At 51.8% G+C, this 23,884-nt stretch overlaps 1 protein-coding gene across 7 annotated transcripts; it reads left to right on the forward strand.

Moving 5' to 3' along the window:
• Positions 1-5,642: 5,642 nt before the first annotated feature.
• Positions 5,643-23,032, forward strand: LOC148774345 (cell adhesion molecule CEACAM7-like). Of its 7 annotated transcripts, none has more exons than XR_016035832.1 (10): positions 5,643-5,822; positions 6,735-7,094; positions 8,305-8,583; positions 9,476-9,754; positions 14,272-14,537; positions 15,570-15,598; positions 15,921-15,952; positions 16,559-16,600; positions 21,563-21,643; positions 22,039-23,032. XR_016035832.1 is itself a non-coding variant. In XM_088830295.1 (10 exons), exons 1-9 carry the CDS (start codon positions 5,759-5,761, stop codon positions 21,623-21,625), a joined length of 1,260 nt encoding a protein of 419 aa, XP_088686421.1. In that variant the 5' UTR covers positions 5,643-5,758; the 3' UTR covers positions 21,626-21,643; positions 22,039-23,032. The 7 variants fall into 7 exon arrangements, 6 of the variants coding, with proteins under 6 accessions (XP_088686421.1, XP_088686418.1, XP_088686419.1 ...); XM_088830295.1 differs by having other exon boundaries at positions 14,272-14,383; XM_088830292.1 differs by lacking the exons at positions 21,563-21,643; positions 22,039-23,032 and adding an exon at positions 16,861-20,505.
• The last annotated feature ends 852 nt before the right edge of the window (positions 23,033-23,884 follow it).

The following is a 23,884-nucleotide window of genomic DNA, read 5'->3' on the forward strand; positions in this document are numbered from 1 at the left end:
GAGAAAATCGTTCCCTCTGGGGGGACACAGAGGAGCAATCAGAGTCACCCAACTAAGAGGGACCCAGAAGCCAGGCTCTGAGCAAGGCCCTCCCAGAAGTTTCTGGTGCCCTCTATCCACTTCCTGGTGGTTTTCACTTTGCTCTCCAGTGCGGATTGTGAGTCTCTCCCACCACACACACACACACACACACACAAGCCTCAGGGCGGAGTTGCAAGTCTCTGCCTAAAACTCAACCTGGCTGCCACATCGAAGGGCCCACCTGTCTCCTCCTCAAAGTGTCCCAAGGGCCTTTCCCACCCGGATCTCACCTGCAGCCCCCACCACACACCCGAGCTGGCAGTTCTCAGTCTCTCCCTGAGGTCCCTGTGATAGGTGCTGTTCTCATGTAGGTCCGCTCAGATCAGGAGCCCACACGCACACAAATATAGCTGGTGTGTGCCCTAAGGCAGAGCCCACAGTTGACAAGCATGCTCTGCCAAAGTGTCATTTGTGCCGAGAGGAGAGGAGAGGTAAGAAAAACCACCTGCAAAGCTTCCGATCATGATTTAGGTCTAAATTACTCCTTATCCCCCAGGCACACAGTCTTGGATGAGTCAAGGTGACACTTCTTGGTGTTCCTTATTGTTCTGTAACAAATGACCACGAATTCAGTGGCACAAATCTAGCCAAATCAAGGTGTCAATATGTCCCTGTTCTTTCTGGATTCTACAGACAGTTCATTTCCTCGCCTTTCCAAGCCGTGAGAGGTGGCCTGCTTTCCTGGGTTCGTGGCCCCTTCCTCCATCCTCAAAGCCAGCAGTGGAGCATCTTGAAGCTCCCCATACTCTGCTTCCATCATCCCAGTTCCTCTGGCTCTGCCTCTCCTGCCTTCCTCTTACGTTTATAAGGAACATTGTGAATGTATTGGGCTCAGCCACATACATTCCCCACCATAATCTCCCAGTCACCCCCACCATATCTCCCATATACCCCCAAATAATCTCCCGGTCACATGATGGGAATTTCATCTGTAGGTTTCCTTAATCACGAGGCACATTCTTGGGTTTTTATCATGAGGCTGTGCACATCCCTCAGGAGTCTTTGTTCTGTCTACCTTCCTCTCAGGACCGTGGTCATCATCTTCCCACACTGCAATCTTCTCTGGGCATCTTGAACTTTGTCATTCTGATGTGGGGTCAAGTCCTGCCATGATGTCCCCAGTACCGTCACTGGCCCTGAGCCATGGAGATAGAGGCCAGTCCACACTCCCTGCTGTTCTCTCCACCTGTTCTTTTCTGTGAAGTGAAAGTTGTTCAGTCATGTCCAACTCTGTGCGACCCCATGGACTGTAACACACCAGGCACATCTGTCCGTGGGATTCTCCAGGCAAGAATACTGCCGTGGGTAACCATTCCCTTCTTCAGAGATTCATCAAACCCACGTCTTCCGCATTGCAAGCAGATTCTTTACTGTCTGAGCCACCAGGGAAGCCTCTTCTTTTCTAGCAATGCTCGATTTTTCAGAATGAAAAGAGGTGTGACTCAAAGACCACAACTCCCAAGTCAGTAGGGAGCCTGTGTTCAGAACCATGGACAGTATCTCTGCTGTGCTCAGTCCCGGGCTTCAGCAAGAAGGGCTCAGTGAGAAGGGGCACCTGGATATCTTGCCCATTTCTATTCTATGAGAACAATGAACACAGTAGAATGTGTTCAGGGATAACCCAGTTTGCTCTAGTTTATCAGTCTGGAGCACTTTCTTCTCTCTGTGTATTAGTTACAGCTACACCCATGACAGCTTCCAGGCAAATGATTCCTACACATGGAGGGTGTCCTCAAGGAGGTTGGGAACTAACTATCCTCGCAGAGTATCTCCCCGCTTCTGAGAGCCAGATAACTGTCTTGTCTTCAACTTGGAGAAAATGTTTCATGATTTAGTCCTGACCCCCAGTGCCTGACCTAGGAGACAGCGGTTACCTAGCCTGGAGGGCTCCTGTGCACATTCTATTGTCCCCCAAACTCAAGATGCGGCCCCTTCCCCAGGGAGCAAGGCTGAGCAGAACGCCTGAGCTACCCTCCCAGCTCCTCCTGTCTGAGCCCCAAGCCTGGTGTCAGAGCCATCTCTCCATGCTTCCAACAGAGCAAGAGTCCTGCTGAAGGACAACTGGGGCCTGAAGGGTACAATCCATCACCTGAGGGTGCCTCCATCTGCCTATGAACCCCAGGGAAGAGAAGGAACTAGGACTCCCACAGTCACTCTCAACTTCCTCTTCCCCATAAAGGTCCCATTGACAGGGGTAACTCTGACACCTCAAACCCAGCCTTATACTTCCCAGGCACTCAGGTCTAATCCATCCAGCATCCCTAATGGTCATTCAAAACACTCAAGTACCCAGTATAAGGTCACCTGGGTGCCAGGGGCCTCCCCTGTCTTTCATGGGGACAGACTTCCTCTCACATCCCACAGCTGAGCAGTCACCCAGGTCCTCTGTGCCCTGCTGTGCTTGCCCTCTCTCTGCCCCGTTTTCTCTCCCGAACACAGACAGGGCTCCAGTCAAGAGGAGACGAGGATCTGTCCCTCCACACATCTTTCACACTCTGACCGTGTGAACCCACTCAGCCCCATCCAACACCTCCCTTCACCAGGACCTTGGCTCTGGGTCCCTGGACACCAGGACCCCCTTCATTCAACCTCAGAAGAATGACGCCCACTATGGCTATGACACCCGTCCCTGAGGCATGTTTCTCCAGAGTCACCAGGAGAGACAGCTGCAGCTCCACACAGCTGAGCCATAGGTGTGTAGGGGCACCCTCATCGCTCCCCTCTCTCGCTGGGGTCAGTGGGCATAACTGACCGCCTCACAATGCTAACCACTTCGCTCAGATCCATTCTGACCCTCTAGGCAGAACGGTACCAGCTAAAGCAGACACTAAACGGGCCGCAACACCCATGTACCAACCCAGACCTCAGGCCTTCTCCTGTCTACACTGGGGACAGACACACATATAACACCTCTGCTCATCCATCGAACCTCCAAGTTCAGTCGCAAGTTCAAAGCTTCAGCCAGGATAACCTCCTTCCTGTTCTTGCTCGTGTAGGCAAGTGCCAACCATTGTGTTGCCAGGGGTACCCTCCCTCCCCTTCCCTATCTGCCAAAACCTACCTTAATGTCCACCTGACTGTCCAAATCTATTAGCCATCTGCTCCCAGGGGTGCCTTCCATGACCCCAGTCCAGCTGAGACCCCATTACAGACTCTGGATGCACAAGACCTTTCCCTTCATGGCCCTTCCCTCCATTATAATTAGCTCATTAATTCCAGGACTTTCTCTGAGTGTCCGCCTCCCCATCACAAGTCAAGTGTGTTCATCCAGGACCCGAGTCTGTCCTATTCTCTGGAGTCCAGAACGCAACCCAGAGCTGACATGTCACACATGCTCAATAAATAATCTTTAAATAGATAAGGGAATGTACATAACAGAAGCCAGACCCTCCCACCCCCCACCCAGTGTGATACTGAGGGGTCAGAGAATATCCCTTATGGACACAGGGGCCATGGCATCAGAGTGGGAGGAGACCTGCAAGTGCCAACAGCTGCTCCAGGACAGGACCTTATTCCTCCTGGAGTCAGCAAGGAGGACAGGGGCCTCTTAACTGTGAGGAGTCAGACCTCTGCTCATTCCCACATAATCACACCCGCTCCCATCTCTACTCGGGAGAATCTTGTAGTCTCCCTGGAGGGTCAGAGCCAGCAGTCCGAGTCCTTCCCCTTCTCACGGAGACCTGACGTGGCTCAGACTCCCGATCCTCCATCCCAAGGGATTCACCCTGGGGAGGGGGGAGCCCCAGCGTGAACTCACGGGAATCGGGGAGCAGCTCCTCATCACAAGGCCCCTGATGTGTGGGGACACCTGGGTCTGGTCCCTGGAGACATCTCAGCCTCCCCAGGCATCTGGGGAAAATTGGGGAAATTCCAGAGCAGGGTGGAAGAGGGAAACCCAGCTTCTGCAGTTTCTCCATCTCAGACGAGCTGGGGTCCCGTGGGGGTCTCCCATCCCCTGACAGGGGAGCCTGCGTGACGGAGTCTCCAGGTGGAGCTGCCCCAGGTCCTGGCACCGTGGGGAGGCCAAGAACAGACCACTGATGGGGACACAGACGACTTGAGGGCAGCCGCAGTGCTGTGAGAGGGGCAAGAACAGTGCCTTCTGGGGTCCAGCCCACAGGCCGCCATCATCTCCCCAAAGCCCCAGAGACCCCCCCACCGGCCCTTCCTTTGAAGCCTCAGGGACTGAGAGCTCCTCCTGAGCACACGTCCACCTGGATGGATGGTTCTCCTGACACTGGATAATGCCCATCCTCTCCCTGGGCTCACCCTGTGCTGGGATGGAGTCAGGAAGCCTGGGGACCCACAGTGACCTGGACCCCAGATGATAGCCCCTCAGTCTGGAGGTCAGCACCCACCTCTGCCCAGGGCGCAGAGCCAGATCACACCGTTTGGTGCCTGCACCTCCGTGCAGCCTGTTACATTGTCCCCAGCTCTGCTCATGACCTCCAGGGGGCAACATTGGGCAGTATAGACAACACAAGGAAATTAACAGGTGAACTTTGCTTTGCCTAAGGAGGTAGTGAAGGAGCTTCATTTCCATCCCTCCCTCTAAACAGCGGTCTCCACCTTAAAGGCACCAGGGACCGGTTTCATGGAAGACAATTGTGCAGCAGTGGGGGTGGTCTGGGGATAATTCAAGCACGTTACAATCACTGTGCACTTATATCTATTATTATTCCATCAGCTCCACCTCAGATCATTAGACCCCAGGGGACCCCTCCTCTAACAGATCCTCAGAGCCCCTCCTGTGTGCCCACACTACGCTGCCCAACCTTCTAGGGGCCTATGGGCACCCATGCCAGCTCCCATCCCTGCCTGGAACCACCCCTGGGAAAGATCACAGTGACCACAGGAAAATCAGCCAGGGTGGCAGAGGAGGCCCTGTAACGGCAAGGAGGACCTGAGTGGTTTCTGAACCCAGGCTCAGGCAACAGACAGGGAGAAGGAGAGCCTCCCGGAACTTGACCCGAGGACCAGGGAGCCCAGTCAGCCCAGCCTCCGCACCAGGTTCCTCTCTGCCCAGGACACACAGCAAACCTTTCCTTCTCACCTGAGAACTGCAGGTCCTTCTGACACCCGGTTCTGGGTCTCTGTCCCTGGAGAAGGCAATGGCAACCCACTCCAGTGTTCTTGCCTGGAGAGTCCCAGGGATGGACTAGGACACCCCAAGGTTGTGTTTTCCAGGTAAGGGTGTGTGTGTGTGTATAGACGTGTGTATATGTAGGTGTCTGTGTGTAGCTGTGTGTGTGTGCATGTGTGTGTATGTAGGTGTCTGTGTGTAGCTATGTATGTGTGTGTAGGGGTGTGTGTGTGTAGGTCTGTGTATGTGGGCATGTGTGTGTAGGGCTGTGTGTAGATGTGTGTGTGTGTGTGTGTAGGTGGAAACTCACTCCTCTGGAAGGCAGAGGACTCGGCAGAGTTCAGGGACTAGAAATACAGACAGAAGGGGAAGGGGGCCAGCAGGGAGGGCAGGATGAGAGGGGAGGGAGAGGGCGGGGCCTGGGCAGAGACCCCGCCCCGGGCCACGTGACCCAGCCAAGCGCTCCTGCCCCGGGGTCAGGCCCAGCACAGAGCAGGAAGGACAGCACAGCTCACACAAGCACTGCAGTGCTCGTGAGCGTTTCTGGAGAGGAAGTTCTCCTCAGACAGAGGGACACAGCAGACAGCAGGCACCATGGAGGCCCCGTCAGGCCCTGCAAGCAGGAGGCATGTCCCCTGGAACAGGCTCCTCCTGGCAGGTGAGGGGGACAATTTTAGGGAGTGGGCCGAGACTGGAGAACAAGAGACTGGCTGGTCCCTGGGGGAGACAGGGCTCTGAGGGGACAGAGGGCTTCTGTTCAGACCCGAGGGCAGAGGACAGGGGAGCAGGGGAGGGCGGGGGGCTCAGCCACAGGGGACGCTCCATGAACTAGAGCTGGTGAGGGGCGGGGAGACCTCAACTGCTGTAGGTTTTATGAGTTATTCTTCACGGAGCAGAATTGTTGAAAACTGATGACAATAATAACAATTTATTGTGTCACTACAGAAAAAGACATAACCAGGACAGCAAACGTTGTCCTTACCCAGCACCCTAAGAAACTAACACCAGGCTACAGAATTCCAGGGAACACTCCTTCCTTCATCCCCAGGTATTAATATCTGGAGCCTGGTCCTGGCACTGGGTTCCAAGCAGGATCAGACAAGCCCCTGCCCTCACAGAGCCCACGCTCTGCGGGGAGGAAGACAGACAAGCAGAGAGATGGAGAATGTGCTGGCACGTGCTGACAGGCGTCCCGCAGGAAAAGAGCAGGGAAGGGTCAGCAAGTGAACACGGAGGGTCTTTAGAGCAGGTGGTCGGGGGAGGGGCAGCTCCCAAGAGGCCCTGAGTGTGAGCAGGCGTGTGAGGGCAGCAAGGGAGTGAGCCAGGGCACAGCTGGGGAAACAGGAAAAAACGAGCCCAGAGGTGCTGAAGTGATGGGGGTCATGCTGCTGACCTTGAACCACACACACACACACACACAGTCACACACACACACACAGTCACACACACACACACATACACTCACACACCGAGGCTGAGGGATGAAGAGACCTGCTCGGGACCCAGGGCGCCATGTTCCCCTCCCCGACACTGGTCAGATATTAACTGGTTTCTCTCTCTTCCCTCCTAGTCTCACTCTTAACTTTCTGGACCCCGCCCACCACTGCCCAGTTCATTATTGAAACGGTGCCCCGCCTTGCTGCAGAAGGGACGGATGTTCTTCTACTTGCCCGCAACGTGCCAGAGAATCCTCTAGGCTATGCCTGGCACAGAGGAGAAAGGGTAGACAACAGCCAGCTAATCACATCATACAGAGTAGACACTAATGTAACTGCCAGAGGGCCTGCATACAGCAGTCGGGAGACAGTTTACCCCAACGGAACCCTGCTGATCCAGAACGTCACCCAGAAAGACACAGGATCCTACATGCTGCTCGTTACAAAGGTTGATTTAGAGACAGAAGGAAAGACTGGATATCTCTGCATATACAGTGAGTGCCTTCTCTCTGACCTCAAGGTGTTTGGTAGGGGGGGTGGTTGAATTCTGTTCACACACACAGGACTGACAGACCCGGATGGTGCCTCCATCCCCCTCTGCATTATGTCCCAAGTTGGGGTTTGAACATTCAGTGCAGGACACATACTGTGGAGACAAACTCCGAAGGGTCAGAAACGCTTTCCAGGAACCCAGACCCTACAGACACTGTGTAGAGGGAAGGACGGTCTGATGGAGGGACTCAGCAGAGGGAGAGCACTCTCAGTCCAGCCGCCTGGGTCCCGCCCCGTGACCATGACCCTGAGGAAGACCCTGCAGGACTCAGGGAAGACCCTGGCCTGAGGGCCCCCAGGGATCCTCACAGAGAAGCTCAGCCCCAGGAAGCCCCTCCCAGACGCTGTCCCAGGGCTCCTGCCTCCAGTGACACTGGGAAGCCTGTGCCAGATCCCTAGGCTCCTGAGCTGGTCACCAGCCAGGGCTCAGCCCTGAGAGCCACATCCGCACAGGGGCACAACCTCGTCCTACTCCTGAGACTCAGCATGGAGAGCACACAGGTGCAAGGTCCCCAGGCTGTTAGTCAACTGCCCTGGGGGACTTGGAGACTCCAGAGAAATCTCAGCACCCCCAGGGAGGAACAGAGAGGAGAAGGAGCTCCAGGCAGCTCCTCATCCCCAGGATGAAGCCCAGGGAACGCTCTCTTGAGGCTGGTTGATGAAACCGGGACAGACGCCAGGTGGTCTCTGATTCCCACCCGCCACTAAACGCTGCTGCACAGTCAACCCCCAAGGAAGCCTGTGCCTCTCCCAGACACAGAGCAAGGTGGCCTCACACTCTCTGAGCTCAGCTCCCCATGCATTTCTCCTGCCATACACAAGCCTGCCTTACTCTTTAAAGACTGTCTGACTGACAGAAGGATGACAGTTTTGTTTAAAGATGTTTCTAGAGGAGGCAAAGGTATAAAGAAAGGGAAAGTGTTAGTTGCTCAATCATGTCCCACTCTTGGCTACCCCACAGACTATAGCCCAGCAGGCTCCGCTGTCCTTGGAATTCTCCAGGCAAGAATACTGACTGGGTAGCAATTCCCATCTCTAGGGGATCTTCCCAAACCAGGGATTGAACCCAGGTCTGCTGACTGGCAGGCAGATTCTTTACTGTCTGAGCCACCAGGGAGGCTCAGGGATGTCTACTCTCTGTTACCTGCACAGCGGTGCTACCCACCCCCGTCATTACCAGCAACAACTCCAACCCCTGGGAGCATGAGGACACTGTGGTGTTAACATGTGGAGCTGAGACCCAGAACACCTCCTACACCTGGTGGATCAACAGTCAGAGCGTCCCCAGCAGCACCAGGCTGGAACTGTCCAAGGACAAGAGGACTCTCACAGTAGTCACCGTGACAAGGAATGACGCAGGACCCTATGTGTGTGAAGCCCGGAACCCAGTGAGTGTGAGCCGCAGTGACCCGTTCACCCTGCATGTCCTCTGTGAGTAGCCTCTGTTCCTATGTGACCTGAGCTGCCCGCCCAAATGCACGCTGCCAGAGGCCAATCCACACCCATCCCTCTCAGGTCCGAGTACATGGCCCGTCACCCCTGGACACCCAGGCTGGACATGACTTCCTGTTTCAGGCAAGTCCAGGCAGGTCCACCTTGAATGAAGACAGGGATGGGGTGGGCTGCTCTGTCTTGGTGGCTGAGGATCACCAGAATATGATGCGAGAAACAAATTAACGTCAGACTCACAATGAGTGAGCGTGAAGGGTAATGACTGCAAATTTTTCAGACAAATATGTGAACAGCTCAGAAGGACCCAGGGGCCCTATACAGACCAGGAACTTCCCTTTCCTCTGATTGCACCACGTGTGACTTTATGCTCTTTGCTCCAAATGGTCCAAACACCCCACCACTTCCCCCTCAGACTTCTGTTTCCATCCAGAGGGGAACCTCAACCTCTCCTGCCACACAGCCTCTAACCCAGCCACACCATGCTCCCGACTTGCCAATGTGAGGCCCAGCAACATGCCCAGGTTCTCTGTATCCCCAATCATAACGTGTACTCTCAGATCCTACATTCCCTGCCTGGCCTGGATGGCACCACAGTCGGAAAACCAAGGTTCCCAGGGATGATAGCACAGAGCAGTCCAATACTAGAGTGTTGTCCCAGCAACCAGGCAAGGGTCCCCCTGGCGTGATATGAGGGTCAGAGGAGATGTGTGATCATCTCTTTCCCATTGTCACCTGAACAAAGACTCAGGGCCTTCCTTACAGGCGCCTTTACAGAGGTCACTGGGGCCCGGGGCTGGCTGAGATCTCCAAGAGAAAGCATGGCCCAGACCCCTGACCCACTCTCAGCAGTCACCCCTCTGTCTCTCCACAGACCCAATGGCACGGCCCTCCCTCCACGCCAGCAACACCACAGTCACAGAACATGAGGGTCCCGTGGTCCTGACCTGCCTCACAGATGAGACTGGGGTCTCCATACGATGGTTCCTCAAAGGCCAGAGTCTCCCCCTCACAGAGAGGATGACACTGTCCTCGGACAATAGAACCCTCATCATAGACCCCATCAGCAGAAAGGACGCTGGAGGTTATCAGTGTGAGGTCTCCAACAGGGGCAACTCCAGCAAAAGTGACCCCCTCAGGCTGAGTGTGACCTGTGAGTAACCATCATTGCCTCCTGTGTGAGTCGTTCAGTGGTGTCCGACTCTTTGGGACACCACAGGCTATAGCTCACTAGGATACTCTGTCCATGGGATTTCCCAGGCAAGAATCCTGGAGTGGGTTGCCATTCGCTACTCAGGGGATCGTCCTGACCCAGGGATCAAACCTGTGTCTACTGCACTGCAGGCGCTCTTTTCCATTTAAGCCACCAGTGAAGCCCATTTTAACCTGGATAACCTTCCTTTATTAATTCCACCAACGATTATCCTGTCATCTCATTTCCTTCACGTCAAGCAATTGGAACGTGTGCTGTCTCTGCCCTCCTCATCCCCTGATTTCTCCTGGCCCTCTGCTGTGAAGCCTTGTTGCGAGGCCGCTGGAAGCAGCACTAAAATCGGTCCAGGGGTTAAGACTCCACCTTCCACTGCAGGGGTTGCCGTGTCCTCCTCCAGGGGATCTTCCCCACCCAGGGACTGAATCCGTGTCTCTTATGTTTCCCGATTGGCAGGCGGGATCTTTACCACTAGTGCCTCCTGGGAAGCCCCAGTGAGTCAAAGCCTAAATCTCCTTTTTCTTACGTGTACAGTGGTGTTCACGAGGCACTTTGTAGAGCTTTGTGAATTCGTGCTCCAATGAAAGTGGAACCACAGCAGACATGTCTTCAGGCAGTAAGTGTCAGTATGTGAGTTGGCGCTGCTGTGATACAGGCTTACATTCAATTCCAGGTCCCTCCACTTGTCTTTCTTCGTTGCACCATCGTCTCTACAGTGGAAGTGACACCATTTCCTAACAGGATGGGCGGTGTCGAGTGTGGTGAGAGTTGGGGGCCTTGAGGACTATAATTTGCGAAACATAAACTCCTCTGATTGTGTGTTGTTATTGGTCATTAGGTCTCTGGTTTACAGTGCTTTCACAGTCTCTAGTTCTCACTGATTCTCTGGACTGCTGTGTCCATTACTGAAGGTGGGGTGTTGCAGTGTCACTGTTATGACAGAGCTATTTCTCCCCTCAATGCTGTCCACTTTTGATTCACAACTCTGGTGTTGTTAGGTGCATGATGCTTATAATTGTCTGATTCCCTTGGTGAATGGAAACTTTTCTCGATATGTAAGTTCCTTTCCCTTGTAGCTCAGTCGGAAAAGGATCTGCCTGCAGTGCAGGAGACCTGGGTTCGATCCCTGGGTTGGGAAGATCCCCTGGAGAAGGAAATGGCAACCCACTCCAGTATCCTTGCCTGGAGAATCCCATGGACAGAGGAGCCTGGTGGGCTGCAGTCCATGGGGTCGCAGAGTCGGGCACGACTGAGCGGCTAACACTAATGTCTCTTGCAGGCTTTTATGATTTAGAGATTGTTATATCAGACGCTCATACAGCCACCACAATTCTCTTTTTATTACTATTTGCATAGAATATCTTTTCTCAACCTTACTTCAGCCTTCTATGTCTTTGTATCTGAAGTGAGTCCCTTGAAGAGCGTATAGAGATGGGTCATAATTTTTATCCATTCTGTCAACCTCTGCCTTTAGTTTGAAGGTTGAGGCCATCTATCATTCAAAGACTTCCTGATAGCAAAGAGCTTCTGCCATCTCTCTATTTGTTATATGTCCTACATGCTTTATTCATTAATTAATCTAAGACTTCCTCTTTGGTATTTAGGTGATTTCCTTTCATATGTGTCATTTTGATTCTATTCTTCCCCTTTCCAGTATATTTCATTTCTTTTCTTAGTACCTAACTTGAAGATGACAGTTATACCTTAAACATATAACTATCAAGTTGAAATACCAGCTAGATCCTATGATGTATAATACAAACAATGTGCTCCTATCCATCTCCATCCCCCCATTCTATACACTTACTCTCATAGATTTCAGCCATCCTTGTACAATATATGCCTGTTATATAGATTTATAAATATTGTTACATGTAATACCTTTGAAATAAAAAACAAAAACTACCGATTACATCAAAGACAATGATACTGGCTTAAGTGAGATCGCTAGCTTCTGTGTCATTTTGACCACTCTTCTTTACGTATCCCTGTGGTTCTGAACTACTGCGTAGTGTTTGTTCAGTCAGGATTCCTTTCACATTTCATATATGCCATGTCTCCAAGGAATAAACTCCCTCGACTCTTGTTTATCTGGGAAAGTCCTAATTTGAGCTTCATTGAAGGAGAGGTTCTCTGTACATTGGTTTCCTGGCTGACAGTCTTCCCTTTAGGACTTAAATCAGTCATCCCAATACCTTCTGGTGTGAAATTTGCTTTTCACTTATTGAAGATCCACTGTACTTGATAAGTCACTTCTCTCTTGCTGCGTTTTTCACTTCCTCTTTCCCTCGGTATTACAACAATTTGACTATATTGTGTCACAGTGTCTTACCTTGACTTACCTTTTCTTTGGAGTTCCTTAACCATCTCTAGTATGTGATCTCATCTAGTTTCAAAAGTTTTAAATCATTTATTTTTTATATATATTTTTCATTGCTTTTTCCTCTCTCTTCTACTTCAAGAACTCCCATACTGCTTATGTTTGTCCACCTGATGGAGTTCTGCATAATACTTTGCCTGGAGTCACTAGTCCTCATTTTTTTCCCTTTTTACGCCCCAGTCTGAATAACTTCTTTTTTCTTCTATCTTCATGTTCACTGATGCTTTCTTCTACCTGCTCAGATGTACTGAGGAATCACCCTTCTAAGTTATTGTTTTCAGTTCTTATACTTCAGCTCCAGATTTTCTTCAACCCTGTTTGAATAATTTAACAATGAGGAAGAACACATCTTTCTCGAGGAGCAGGTTCTCCTCAGACCTCCCCAATATGGAGACAGCCATCCCCTCACACTAAGGACTCCAGTGCTTTAGACATGGACATTGATTATGTAGCTACCTGGGTCAGTCTCAGGCAAGCACGTTAGCAGTAGAAGACCACAACAGAAAGGAGGCTAGTTTGGGACCCTGAGAAGGAAGGCTCATCCCAAGGAGCTCTCAGATGGCATCAACCGAGGAACTGGACTTGTGGTCACGTTTGATGTACCCTCTTCCCTCTCTAGGGGCTTCAAGGGTGGGGCTAGTGGTAAAGAACCAAAGAACCTGCCTGCCAGTGCTAATGCAGGAAACTGAGGGATGCAGGTTTGATCCCTGGGTCAGGAAGATGCCTTGGAGGAGGAAATGGCAACCCACTCCAGTATTCTTGTCTGGAGAATTCCACGGACAGAGGAACCAATACAATGATCTGGAACCACAGACAAGGTCATGCTCTTTGGTAGTCAAGCCCTCCCTCTTAGAAATCCCATGAACCTTCCAATCTGGGTGCAAACAGACAAAGTGATATGGGGACATGCATCCAATAGTCAGTGATTCAATGAGCAGAGTTTCCAGCTCCCTGAGAAGGTGATGCTGTCCCAGACAAGCAACAGTGTCAGGACGAAGGATGCAGGGTCCAATCAGGGTAGGGTCTCCTCCCAGTCAGAGTCTGCAGATGTGACGCCCACTCCCCAGCTGAGCAATCTAAGTGACCTTCAACACCTTTGCATCTTCCCTTGTAAGTTCACTGGAAGTGGGTGTGTAATGAATGCAAATAATGGGGACGTGGGTAGTCTCCTTTCGGAGCCTGTAGAACAATGTGTTTAATTAATTATGCAAAGCTTAGCTAATTTTGTCGTAGTTTGGTTATTGTTTGTGAGACTTGTGTGACTGTAGGCAAGGCGCTGGATCTTGTGCCTCTGTTTCCCCATCTGTAAAACTGGAGAGGAAGGGTTGAATCTTAGGGCTGCTGTGAAGGATGTTCACTAGGAAGTGAGTGAGATTAAAATTCTTCCTGTAGGTAAAGTTCTTGCCTACACAGAGTCAGCATGCAAGAAATGTTTTCACAGGTGATATTTTGGTTTCCAACGTTGTGGTTTTTGGCTGTAGAGTCAAACAACTCGGTTACATTTTGGGTTTACCTGGTCCTAGTTCTATGACTCCATTCCTTTATTGAAGAACTGTGTGTCTCAAATCTGTGTATGCACAGCGGGGATGACAACCCCTCCCTCATGGGGATGGAAAGATCAGAGCAAATGGGTGTAAAGGATTTCCCACTATGCCAGTCCCACAGGAGGACCTGGAAACAGTTCATTAATGTTATTACTACTAATCAACGTTGAGTGGACTGGAAAAGAACCACCATCTAAGACCGACAATTGTGATGGAAACAAAAACTCAGAGGGAGGGGCCATAATGTGAGACGAAAAGAGCCCTTCAGAGGAAAATGAACAGGACACGGAAGTGGCTACAGTGAGAGAGTGAGACTTAGAGCAAGTCCCAGTTTCAAACTTGATAAAGAGAAAAATGATGCAACCTCGTGCAGTGGGAGAGTCAGGAAGAAGCTGTGATGACAAAGCACAGCCACACACAGACCTCAGAGCATTTCCCTCCTCCTCACCAGGCCCCCTCCCTGCAAGACTCCTCTGGATATTCCCTCCAGTGAACTCGGACCCCATTTCCCCTCTCTCTTTCTCTTCTGCTTTCAGGGCAAGAAAATACCCGAGCCCTCGGTGTGGGGGCCATTATCGGCATCGTGATTGGGGTCTTGTTTGTCCTGACACTGGTGGCTGCCCTGGGATGTTTCATTTTCCTTCACAGGTACAGTGCCATTCCCAGATTCTGCTCCTGCTTCCAGGTTGACCCTAGTCCTAGAAGAAGGACACCCCATCCTCCAGTTTTCGGCCTGGATCTCCAGGACCTCCCCACTTCCCCATGGATATTCTCTTTCGTCCTTCAGTTCCTCCCTCACCAGGTATTGACCTGTGGCAGCTTCTTTAACACTTTACTCATTTATTTTGTTATTTAGTCGCAAAGTTTTGTCCAAATCCTTTGCCACTCCATGGACTCCTCTGTCCATGGAATTTCCAGGCAAGAATACTAGAGTGGGTTGCCATTTCCTTCCCCAGGGAATCTTCCTGGCCCAGGGATCGAACCCGCATCTCCTGCGTTGGCAGGCAGATTCTTTACCTCTGAGCCACCAGGGAAGCCTCATCTATCCGTTAACAGAATTAAGACCCCTCCTTGTCCTAGTTCCCTATATGTAGGCTGGCAGGTAGTAAGTACTCAGAGAAAGGTATCTCTTCCTGTGTATTTAAATCCAACTACTCTATGAGGGGCAGTCACAGGGCCAGGATCTGAGGGTTGTCCTCGCCAAGACCACACTTGGCTAGAGAGTGGAAGTCTGGACAGGCCACGTTGGGTCAAATGCCCCCAGCTGGCAGCTGCGTTAACAGCAGCCCCGGAACATGAGACAGAACATCACGCCAGGTCAGCAGGTGGTCTTTACACTGAAGGTCCAGGTAGATGGAGACAGAGGACAAGGCCACAGTTGCATTTCAGCAGCTCCTGGATGAGGGCAGGTGGCCACAGCAGCGACACTGCACCCAGTGGGATCCCAGAGTCACTGGCTTCCCCTTTCCTCCCCATGCACTGGCCCTAGTTTCTCCATAAGTGTGATGAATCCACTCAGACAAAGCCTTTGGATGGATGGATGCCTTTCCAAGTGCCTTAGGGCATCACTAACCACTTTCTCCTGAACCCTATTAGCCTGTGGTCCTGCCCCTCTGGACTCAGGGCAGATACGGCTTCTTACGGACTTTCCTCAGCTTCCTTGCTGGACCCTCCCCTCTCTGCAGCCTTGGTGGAGAAAGGAGGTGTCTAGCCTCTGCTTGGATGTGGGTATCCTCCTGTCCCGTGTTCTGACACCAAAGCCTTGACCTACATCTACACTGCTCACAAATAAGCTTATTTTTTTCCCTAACCCTGGTTGCCTGCACCACAACAGAGGGAACTCGCCCCCAGCGTCCACCTCAGGTGAGTGTCTGTTCAGCCCAGGACAGCGGGGAGCCCCAGTCAGGCCCTGCCTTGTCTGTTCCTGCCTGCCACCCCCAGGGACTCAGGCCTTTTCTCTGGGGCTTCAGCACAGGGGACCCCGATTGGCTAGTCTGCTTGTCCTATGGGTTAGAATCCTGGGAGGCTCCCTCACCCTCACTGGGGCCTGAAATTGCCAGAGTGTCTCTCCCTTGGTGGGGATCTTTCTCCCATGGTTCTCCAGAAGGTGGACATCCAACCTCTCCTAAGAGAATGGGCTAAGCTTCCTCACAGCCCAGGTGCTCACCCCCATTTCTTCTCCCAGGACGTGGTCCATCTGGCAGCTCTGTCTCCCAGGTAAGTACATCCCTTCCTTGTCTCTTCTCCCCAGCCTCCCAGCTTCACAGGCTCAGGGCAGGGGGAATGTCCAACCCTGACGCACTGTGCAGACCCCTTTCACTCAAGGGTAGTTTAAAGTCACTCAGTCATTTCCAACTCAAGCAACCCCATGGACTGTAGCCTGCCACGGTCCTTTGTCCATGGATTTCTCCAGGCAAGAATACTGGAATGGGTTACCATTGCATTCTCCAGGGAATCTCCCCGACCCAGGGATCAAGCCTCAGTCTCCCGCATTGCAGGCAGATTGTTTGCCTTCTGAGCCACCAGGGAAGCTCATAAGGGTAGTTAGGACATGGCAAGTCCCACCAAGCTAGGAACTGGATGCACTTCAGGGACATGACCACTCGCCACCTTATCCTGAGACTGACTTGACCACAGGAGAACCTTGGATTCAGCCAGGAAGAGAGTGGGCACTGGATCATCAGTCAGGGGAGCCAGGCTAACAAGGGTGGGAAACAGAGCCCAGATCGGATTTGGGGGAGGGGCTGCAGGCTTGGAGATGGCTGCTTGGGAAAAATGACTCTCCTTCCCTCTTTCCCTATGCCTGTTCACTCCCATGCCCAGGCCTCCGCAGCTGATGCCAGATCACCAGTTCCCATATACCAGGTGAGTGTGGGGATCCAAGTTCTGGTCCAATAAGCCCAAGGGGCCGAGGAAATGCCCCTTGCACACCTGGCTGTGCTTGGAGGTCCAAGAAAGAGCAGGAAGGATGGGAAAGGGATGAAGAAGAGGGGGACCTGGGCCAAAAACCTCTAACACAACCAGACTGCCAACAGAGCAGTCCTGGGGGACCCGGGGCTGGGAAGTCCCTGGGAAGTCATCTGAGAAGGTTACATGAGCTCCGAGGCATTGGTTTTCTTTTGCAGGAATTACTACGCCCCGACACAGATATTTACTGTCGTATCAACCACAAAGCAGATGTGGGTCCTTAGTTCCTCCAGATACATCTCCTTACGGACAGTGCGAAAGAGCTTATCTGAGACCCAAACCCCGAGTGAGGTCAAGAGGTGGAGCCTGAGGCAGAGAACCAGCTCTGAGACCTGAGGCTATTTAGGAACCTGGGCCCAGGCTCAGGGTCCCTCCTGGATTCCTGGAGACCCTGACAGGCTGCCCTGAACCCTGGATGGACCAGAACTCAGGCTGCGATTCCCACAGTCGGGGGAGGTCCCAACAGGCCAAGTGACTGGGCCTGTGACCCATTGTGGACCACCCGAGATCCGAATCAAGAGCACTTTCCTTCCCCTGCTTGCAAAGTACACTGCCCTTGGGTCCTGTCCAGCAAGAAATTCACCTGAATCTCTGCTCCAGTTTCTCCATGGTCCCACAGGGAAAGTATTAGCTCTAGTTACCTGACCTCCCCATCTACTCCCTGGGGGAAAGGAAGGGGAAGATTGTGAGAATGGAGGTGGGGCATGCTAACAGGAAAGGAGGGTCATCAGACCCTTCGCAGCCACGTGGGCACTCAGCAGTCCTCACACTGCCCTGGGGTCCCAGACACCTCCCAGTGCTTGCTCACTTGGAATGGAGTCTCTGGAGCACAGAATCTGGGGCCATCTGAGACCCACTAGAACACATGTCAGGAAGGACGAGTCGTGTGTGAGATAAATATAATGGATGAGACCTCTTGGTGTCCTGAGCCCTCTGGCCCTCCTCACCAGTCTCTGCTGGCCCCAACTGGTGGCTGCCTCAGATGACTTTTTGTTGTTCAGTCGCTAAGTTTTGTCCGACTCTTTGGGACCCTGTGGACTGCAGCACTCCAGCGTTCCCTGTCTGTCACTTACCCCGGAGTTTGCTTCCACTAATCTCCACTGAGTCAGCGATGGGACAGGGACTTTTGTCTGTCCACAGATCTAGGATCCAGAATGTCTACACTTTCCATGGGTTTCTGTTGTTTCCCTAAGGGCCTAAGCCCTGAGGACATCGTTATCTCTGGGGGGACCCCGAGGAGCAATCAAGAGTCACCCAAGTAAGAGGGACCCAGAAGCCATGCTCTGACCAAGGCCCTCCCAGGAACTTCCCATGACCTCTGTCCACTTCCCGCTGGTTTCCACTTTGTTCTCCAGTGTGGAGTATGAGGCTACCACACACACACACACACACACGCCTCTGGGCAGAGTCACAGGGCTCTACACACACACACACACACACACACACACACACGCCTCTGGGCGGAGTCACAGGGCTCTACCTAAAACTCAACCTGGCTACCACGGCAAAGGGCCTACCTGTCCCCTCCTCAAAGTGTCCCAAGGGCCCTTCCCACCCGGATCTCACCTGCAGCCCCCACCACACACCTGGGCTAGCAGTTGTCGGTCACTCATCTGTAGGTTTCCTTAATCATGGGGCACATTTCTCGGATTGTGGGCTTGAGGTTGTGGACATCTTGTATGGTTCTTTGCTCTGCATACCACTCTTCTCAAGGCCGTGGTCGTCTTCTTCCCTCACTGCAATCTGCTCTGGGCAGCTTGGACTTTGTCATGCTGATGTGGGGTCAAGTCCTGCCATGACGTCCACAGCAATCTCACTGGCCCTGAGCCCTGGAGATTGAGGCCAGTCCACACTCCCTGCAGCTCTCCCCACCTCTTCCTTTCGGTGAAGTGAAAGTTGCTCAGTCTGTCCAACTCTCTGCAACCCCATGGACTGTAAACCTCCAGGCACATCTGCCATGGGATTCTCCAGGCAAGAATTATGAGTGGGTAGCCATTCCCATCTCTGTAGGCTCATCAAACCCAGGTCTCCCGCATTGCAGGAAGATTCTTTACTATCTGAGCCACCATGGAAGCATCTTCTTTTCTAGCAATGCCCAATTTTTCAGAATGAAAAGAAAGCAGATGTGACTCAGACCACAACTCAGAAGTCCCTAGGTAGCTTGTGCTCATCAGCACCATGGACAGTGTCTCTGCTGTGCTCAACCCAGGGGCCTCCATAAGAAGGGGCAGCTGGATATCCTGCCCATTTCTATTCTATAAGGAAGATGAACATGGTAGAAGGTGTGCAGGGATAACCCACTTTGCTCTAGTTTATAAATCGGGAACACTTTCTGCTATCTGTGTATTAGTTGTAGCTACACACATGATAACTCCCAGGTGAATGATTCCTGCACCTGGAGCGTGTCCCCAAGGAGTCTAAGAACTAACTTTGTCCCTCAGAGTATCTCCCCACTGCTGAGTGTCAGATAATTGGCTTGTCTACAACTTGGAGGGAGCGTTTCATGATTAAGTCCTGACCCTCGGTACCTGACCTTGGAACAGCCATCACCAAGCCTGGAGGCCCCCCGAGCACAGCCTCCTATTCCCTCACTCTCCAAATGATCCCCCCTCCCCCAGGGAGCAAGGCTGAGCAGAACGCCTGGGCTACCCTCCCAGCTCCTCTAGGCCGAGCCCCGAGCCTGGTGTGAGAGCTTCTGCCATCTCTCCATGCTTCCCACAGAGCACGGGTCCTGCTGAAGGACAAGTGGGGCCCGAAGACCAGTCTCCAGGGTACAATCCGTCACCTGAGGGCTCCTCTGTCTGCCTGTGAACCCCAGGGAAGAGAAGGAAGTAGGACTCCCACAGTCACCCCAAACTTCCTCTTCTCCGTAAATGTACCATTGACAGGGGTAACTCTGACACCCAAAACCAGCACTATGCTTCCCAAGGGCTCAGGTCTAACCCATCCGGCATCCCTAACAGTCATGCAAAATGCTCAAGATACCCAGTTTAATGGTCACCGGGGTCCCAGGGGCCTCCCTTACCTTCCATGGGGACAGACTCTGCAGGAATCACCCGGGCTCAGGTGCACCACCTGTGGAACCATGGTGTTTAAATGGAGCAGCAGAGAAAGCTACTGTGGGTATCTCAGGGGCTTGGCATCTGATCAACCACAAGGGCACAGCCAAAGGACTTCATGAAAAGATGAATGGAAGGATGGGTAGGGGATAAAGGAGGGATGGGGTGTGGCAGAGAGATCGACATATAGATGTGGTATCTCCTCACAGAATTTTTCTGTAAAGGGTGAGGATGTTGGAAATGAACATATTCCTATACTCCCCATGCAAATGCAGTTTAGTGGATACAGTGACATTCAGCGTGCACACATGTTGATCAGGATTCCAGTTCTAAGAGGATCCCTGAGCTGGGAGCTCAGACATGGAAGGATTCACCTGTCCTGCTTCTGCTGAGTCCACTGGCCCGCTCCAGGCCTGGTGCAGGGAGCTTCATACCTGTGTGCCGAATGAATGAGCTCCTGGGTCATACTCCACGGGGGCCGAGATTTGTGGTGAGGATGTTCACTGCAGAGCTGATGGTCAGTGTGAAAGGTGGGATGCTCGCTAGTGGCTGTTCCAGACTGAAAACAGATTTGTAGTGAAGTCACCCCAATGGCAGAGCAGGTCCTCAGCCTGTGGAAAATCAATGTTTCAATGGTGTTCTGGATGTTTGAGAAAGAAGGACATGAAAAGAAGACCTTACAACTTCGGGAATAACATTTAATTCTGAACTACTCTTAAGAAAATATTTTTATTTATTTACTTATTTCTGGCTGCACTGGGTCTTCATTGCTTTTCCACCCGTTTTCTCTAGTGCGACGAGCAGGGGCTACTCTTCATTGCGAAATGCCGGCTTCTCATTGCGGTGGCTTCTCTACTCCTGAGCATGGGCTCTAGGCAAGCAGACTTCAGTCGTTGCAGCTCTTGGGCTCTAGAGCACAGACTCAGTAGTTCTGATGCATGGCCTTAGTTGCTCAGAAGCATGTGAAATCCTCCTGAGCAGGGATCAAACCCGTGTCCCATGCTTTTTCAGGCAGATTCCTATCCACTGAGCCACCAGCAAAGTCCTCTTAACAATGTTTAACTTGTAGATAGATACTGGTTCATCATGGCCGCCCCACACATGAGGTTTTCCTAGATAACCTGCGACCCACAAGTGTAGGACCTCCTCAATATTCAACATTCTACACCCGAGTGTACATTTTATCAACTGATGAACTTAGTGGATACATGAAAATTACCCAGCTTCCATAGCTTCCATTAGGGTTCAACTTGGTACTGTAACTTGCATGGGTTTGAGCAAGTGATCGTCAGCAACATGGGCTTCCCTGGTGGCACTGTGGTAAAGAATCCTCCTCCCCATTCAGGAGACCCGGGTTTGATTTCTGGCTCAGGAAGATCTCCTGGAGAAGAAATGGCAACACACTCCAGTGTTCTTGCCTGGGAAATCCCATGGATAGAGGAGACTGGCGGGCTGCAGTCCAAGGGGTCACAAAAAAGTTGCACAGGACTTAGCAACTAGAACAACCACAATGGCAGTAAAAGTCCTGCTGCCCAAGTCACACCATCAGGGCTGATGAATACAGAGTCAATGGTTGTGTGTCTGTAAATTCAAAAAGGATGACATACATCGCTTGTTTATTTACCCATGCTCAAATATGGAAACCTCATGTGTGCGGTGGCCATGATGAACCAGTGTCTATCTACAAGTTAAGCATCGTTTAGAGGACTTTTCTGATGGCTCAGTGAATGGGACATGGGTTTGATCCCTTACCCTCACTTTTGCTGTGAAACTGAAGCTACTATAAAAAATAACCTTTCAGACAACTGAACTGCCCTGGCACCAACCCTGCTCAGGCTCAAGGAAGATGGAAATTCACCTTTGAAACTTCAAATATCAAAAGGTAAAAAGAAGTAAAAACAATCTAATAATTAAACTAGAATGCTAAAGAGGCCATTAGATCCAAATAATTCAGTTACTACAATCACACAGGGTGACAGGGACAGAGTCCGGAGCTAACATGCTCAATCCCGGTGTCCCTTTTGCTGAAAGAATCTCTGATCAGGAGCCTATGGAGAAGCCCCACCTTCCTTCCCACCATGAAGACCAGGTCCCCTGATGGGGCAGAGACAGAATCACTGCACCACCCCTGGTCTTCCAATTCCACCTGGCCTTGCCCCTTGGGGGAGACACTAAGGGGTCGGGGGAGAAAAGGAAATGAAGCCTTTTCGAGTCCACGTGGACCCTCTGGCACAGGCAGGACACACGGACGTTTCCTTACCCTCCTCCTACTTACAGATGCTCCCGTCCTGCCCGAGGACTGAGAATGTTGCAACTGCATCCTCTTCTACAGAGAGAAATTGGCCTGGTATCAACACAAATCTCAACTGGATGAAATATTGGAGTGGGATATATAAGAGAAGATCTCTCGATGTTGGAAATTCAGAGTGGGACATGATTCAGCATAAATGATATGTAGTGTTGAAAGGGTTAGTCGCTTGGTCGTATACGATCCTTTGCGACCTCGTGCCGGTAGCCTGCCAGCATCCTCTGTACCTGGATTTGTGAAATGATATGTAAACACTTGACATATGCTTGAGTTGTCTTAGGAGAAAACCTACTTGAGGTCCTTTCCCTTCGACACTCCCCTCCATGGCCACCAGAGGGCGGTGGAGCTCCTCCACAGTCTGGAGCCTCCACAGGGCTGCCCACCTCCTTCCCACTTAGCAGCTCCCACCGCCCAGCAGTCTGACCCTCACCAACCTACTCCGTCCACAGTCCTCCCCACTCTCCCAGTTCCCCACACTGGACTCTGTCAGCCGCTCCTCCCAGCCAGGCCCACCTGAAGGCTAGACTCCCCTCAGGTAGCTCTGCCCTCTGAGCCTGCTGTCCTTCTCTGTTGAGGGTCTGCTCACCATTCACGTCTTAGTCAAAAGATCACTTTCTCAGGGGTGCCTTCCAGGATTCCCATTCCAGCTGAGATTCCATGACAGACTCCGGATGCACCAGACCCTTCCTCTTCAGTCCATCCCTCCATTATAATTAGCTCCTTATTTCCAGGATCTTCTCTGTCTGTCTCCCCATCACAAGGTCAGGTATGTGAGCCCGGAGTCCACGTCTATCCTATTCTCTGGAGTCCAGGACACAACCCAGGGCTGACATGTCACACATGCTCAATAAATACTCTTTGTTTTGGGGGGGTTTCAAAATCACTGCAGATGGTGATCCCAGCCATGAAATTAAAAGACGCTTACTCCTTGGAAGGAAAGTTATGACCAACCTAGACAGCATATTAAAAAGCAGAGACATTACTTTGTCAACAAAGGTCCATCTAGTCAAGGCTCTGGTTTTTCCAGTGGTCATGTATGGATGTGTGATTTGGACTGTGAAGAAAGCTGAGCGCCGAAGAAATGATGCTTCTGAACTGTGGTGTTAGAGAGGACTCTTGAGAGTCCCTTGGACCTCAAGGAGATCCAACCAGTCCATGCTAAAGGAGATCAGTCCTGGGTGTTCACTGGAAGGACTGATGCTAAAGCTTAAACTCCAATACTGTGGCCACCTGATGCGAAGAGCTGACTCATTTGAAAAGGCCCTAATCCTGGGAAAGATTGAGGGCAGGAGGAGAAGGGGACGACAGATATGTAAACACTTGACATATGCTTGAGTTGTCTTAGGAGGAAACCTAAGGTCCTTGAGGTCCTTTACCTTCGACACTGCCACCGTCTCCCCAAAGCCCCAGAGACCCCACCACGGTTGGATGGCATCACCGACTCAATGGACATTTGGCTAAACTCCGGGAGTTTGTGATGGACAGGGAAGCCTGGCTTGCTGCGGTTCATGGGGTCGCAGAGAGTCAGACATGACTGAGCGACTGAACTGAACTGAACTGAAATAGATAAGGGAATCTACATAAGAGAAGCCACCCCACCCCCCACCCAGTGTGACACCGAGGGGTCAGAGAATGTTCCTTATGGACACAGGAGCCCTGGCGTCAGAGTGGGAGGAGACCTACAAGTGCCCACAGCTGCTCCAGGACGGGACTTTATTCCTCCTGGAGTCAGGACTGAGGACAGGGGCCTCTTACCTGTGAGGAGTCAGATCTCTGCTCGTTCCCAGATAGTCGCACCCTCTCCCATCTCTACTC

The sequence above is a fragment of the Moschus berezovskii genome, chromosome 22 (assembly GCF_049115385.1).
Source record: "Moschus berezovskii isolate FMDL1 chromosome 22, NW_MosBer_1.0, whole genome shotgun sequence".
NCBI classification, from domain to species: Eukaryota; Metazoa; Chordata; class Mammalia; order Artiodactyla; family Moschidae; genus Moschus; species Moschus berezovskii.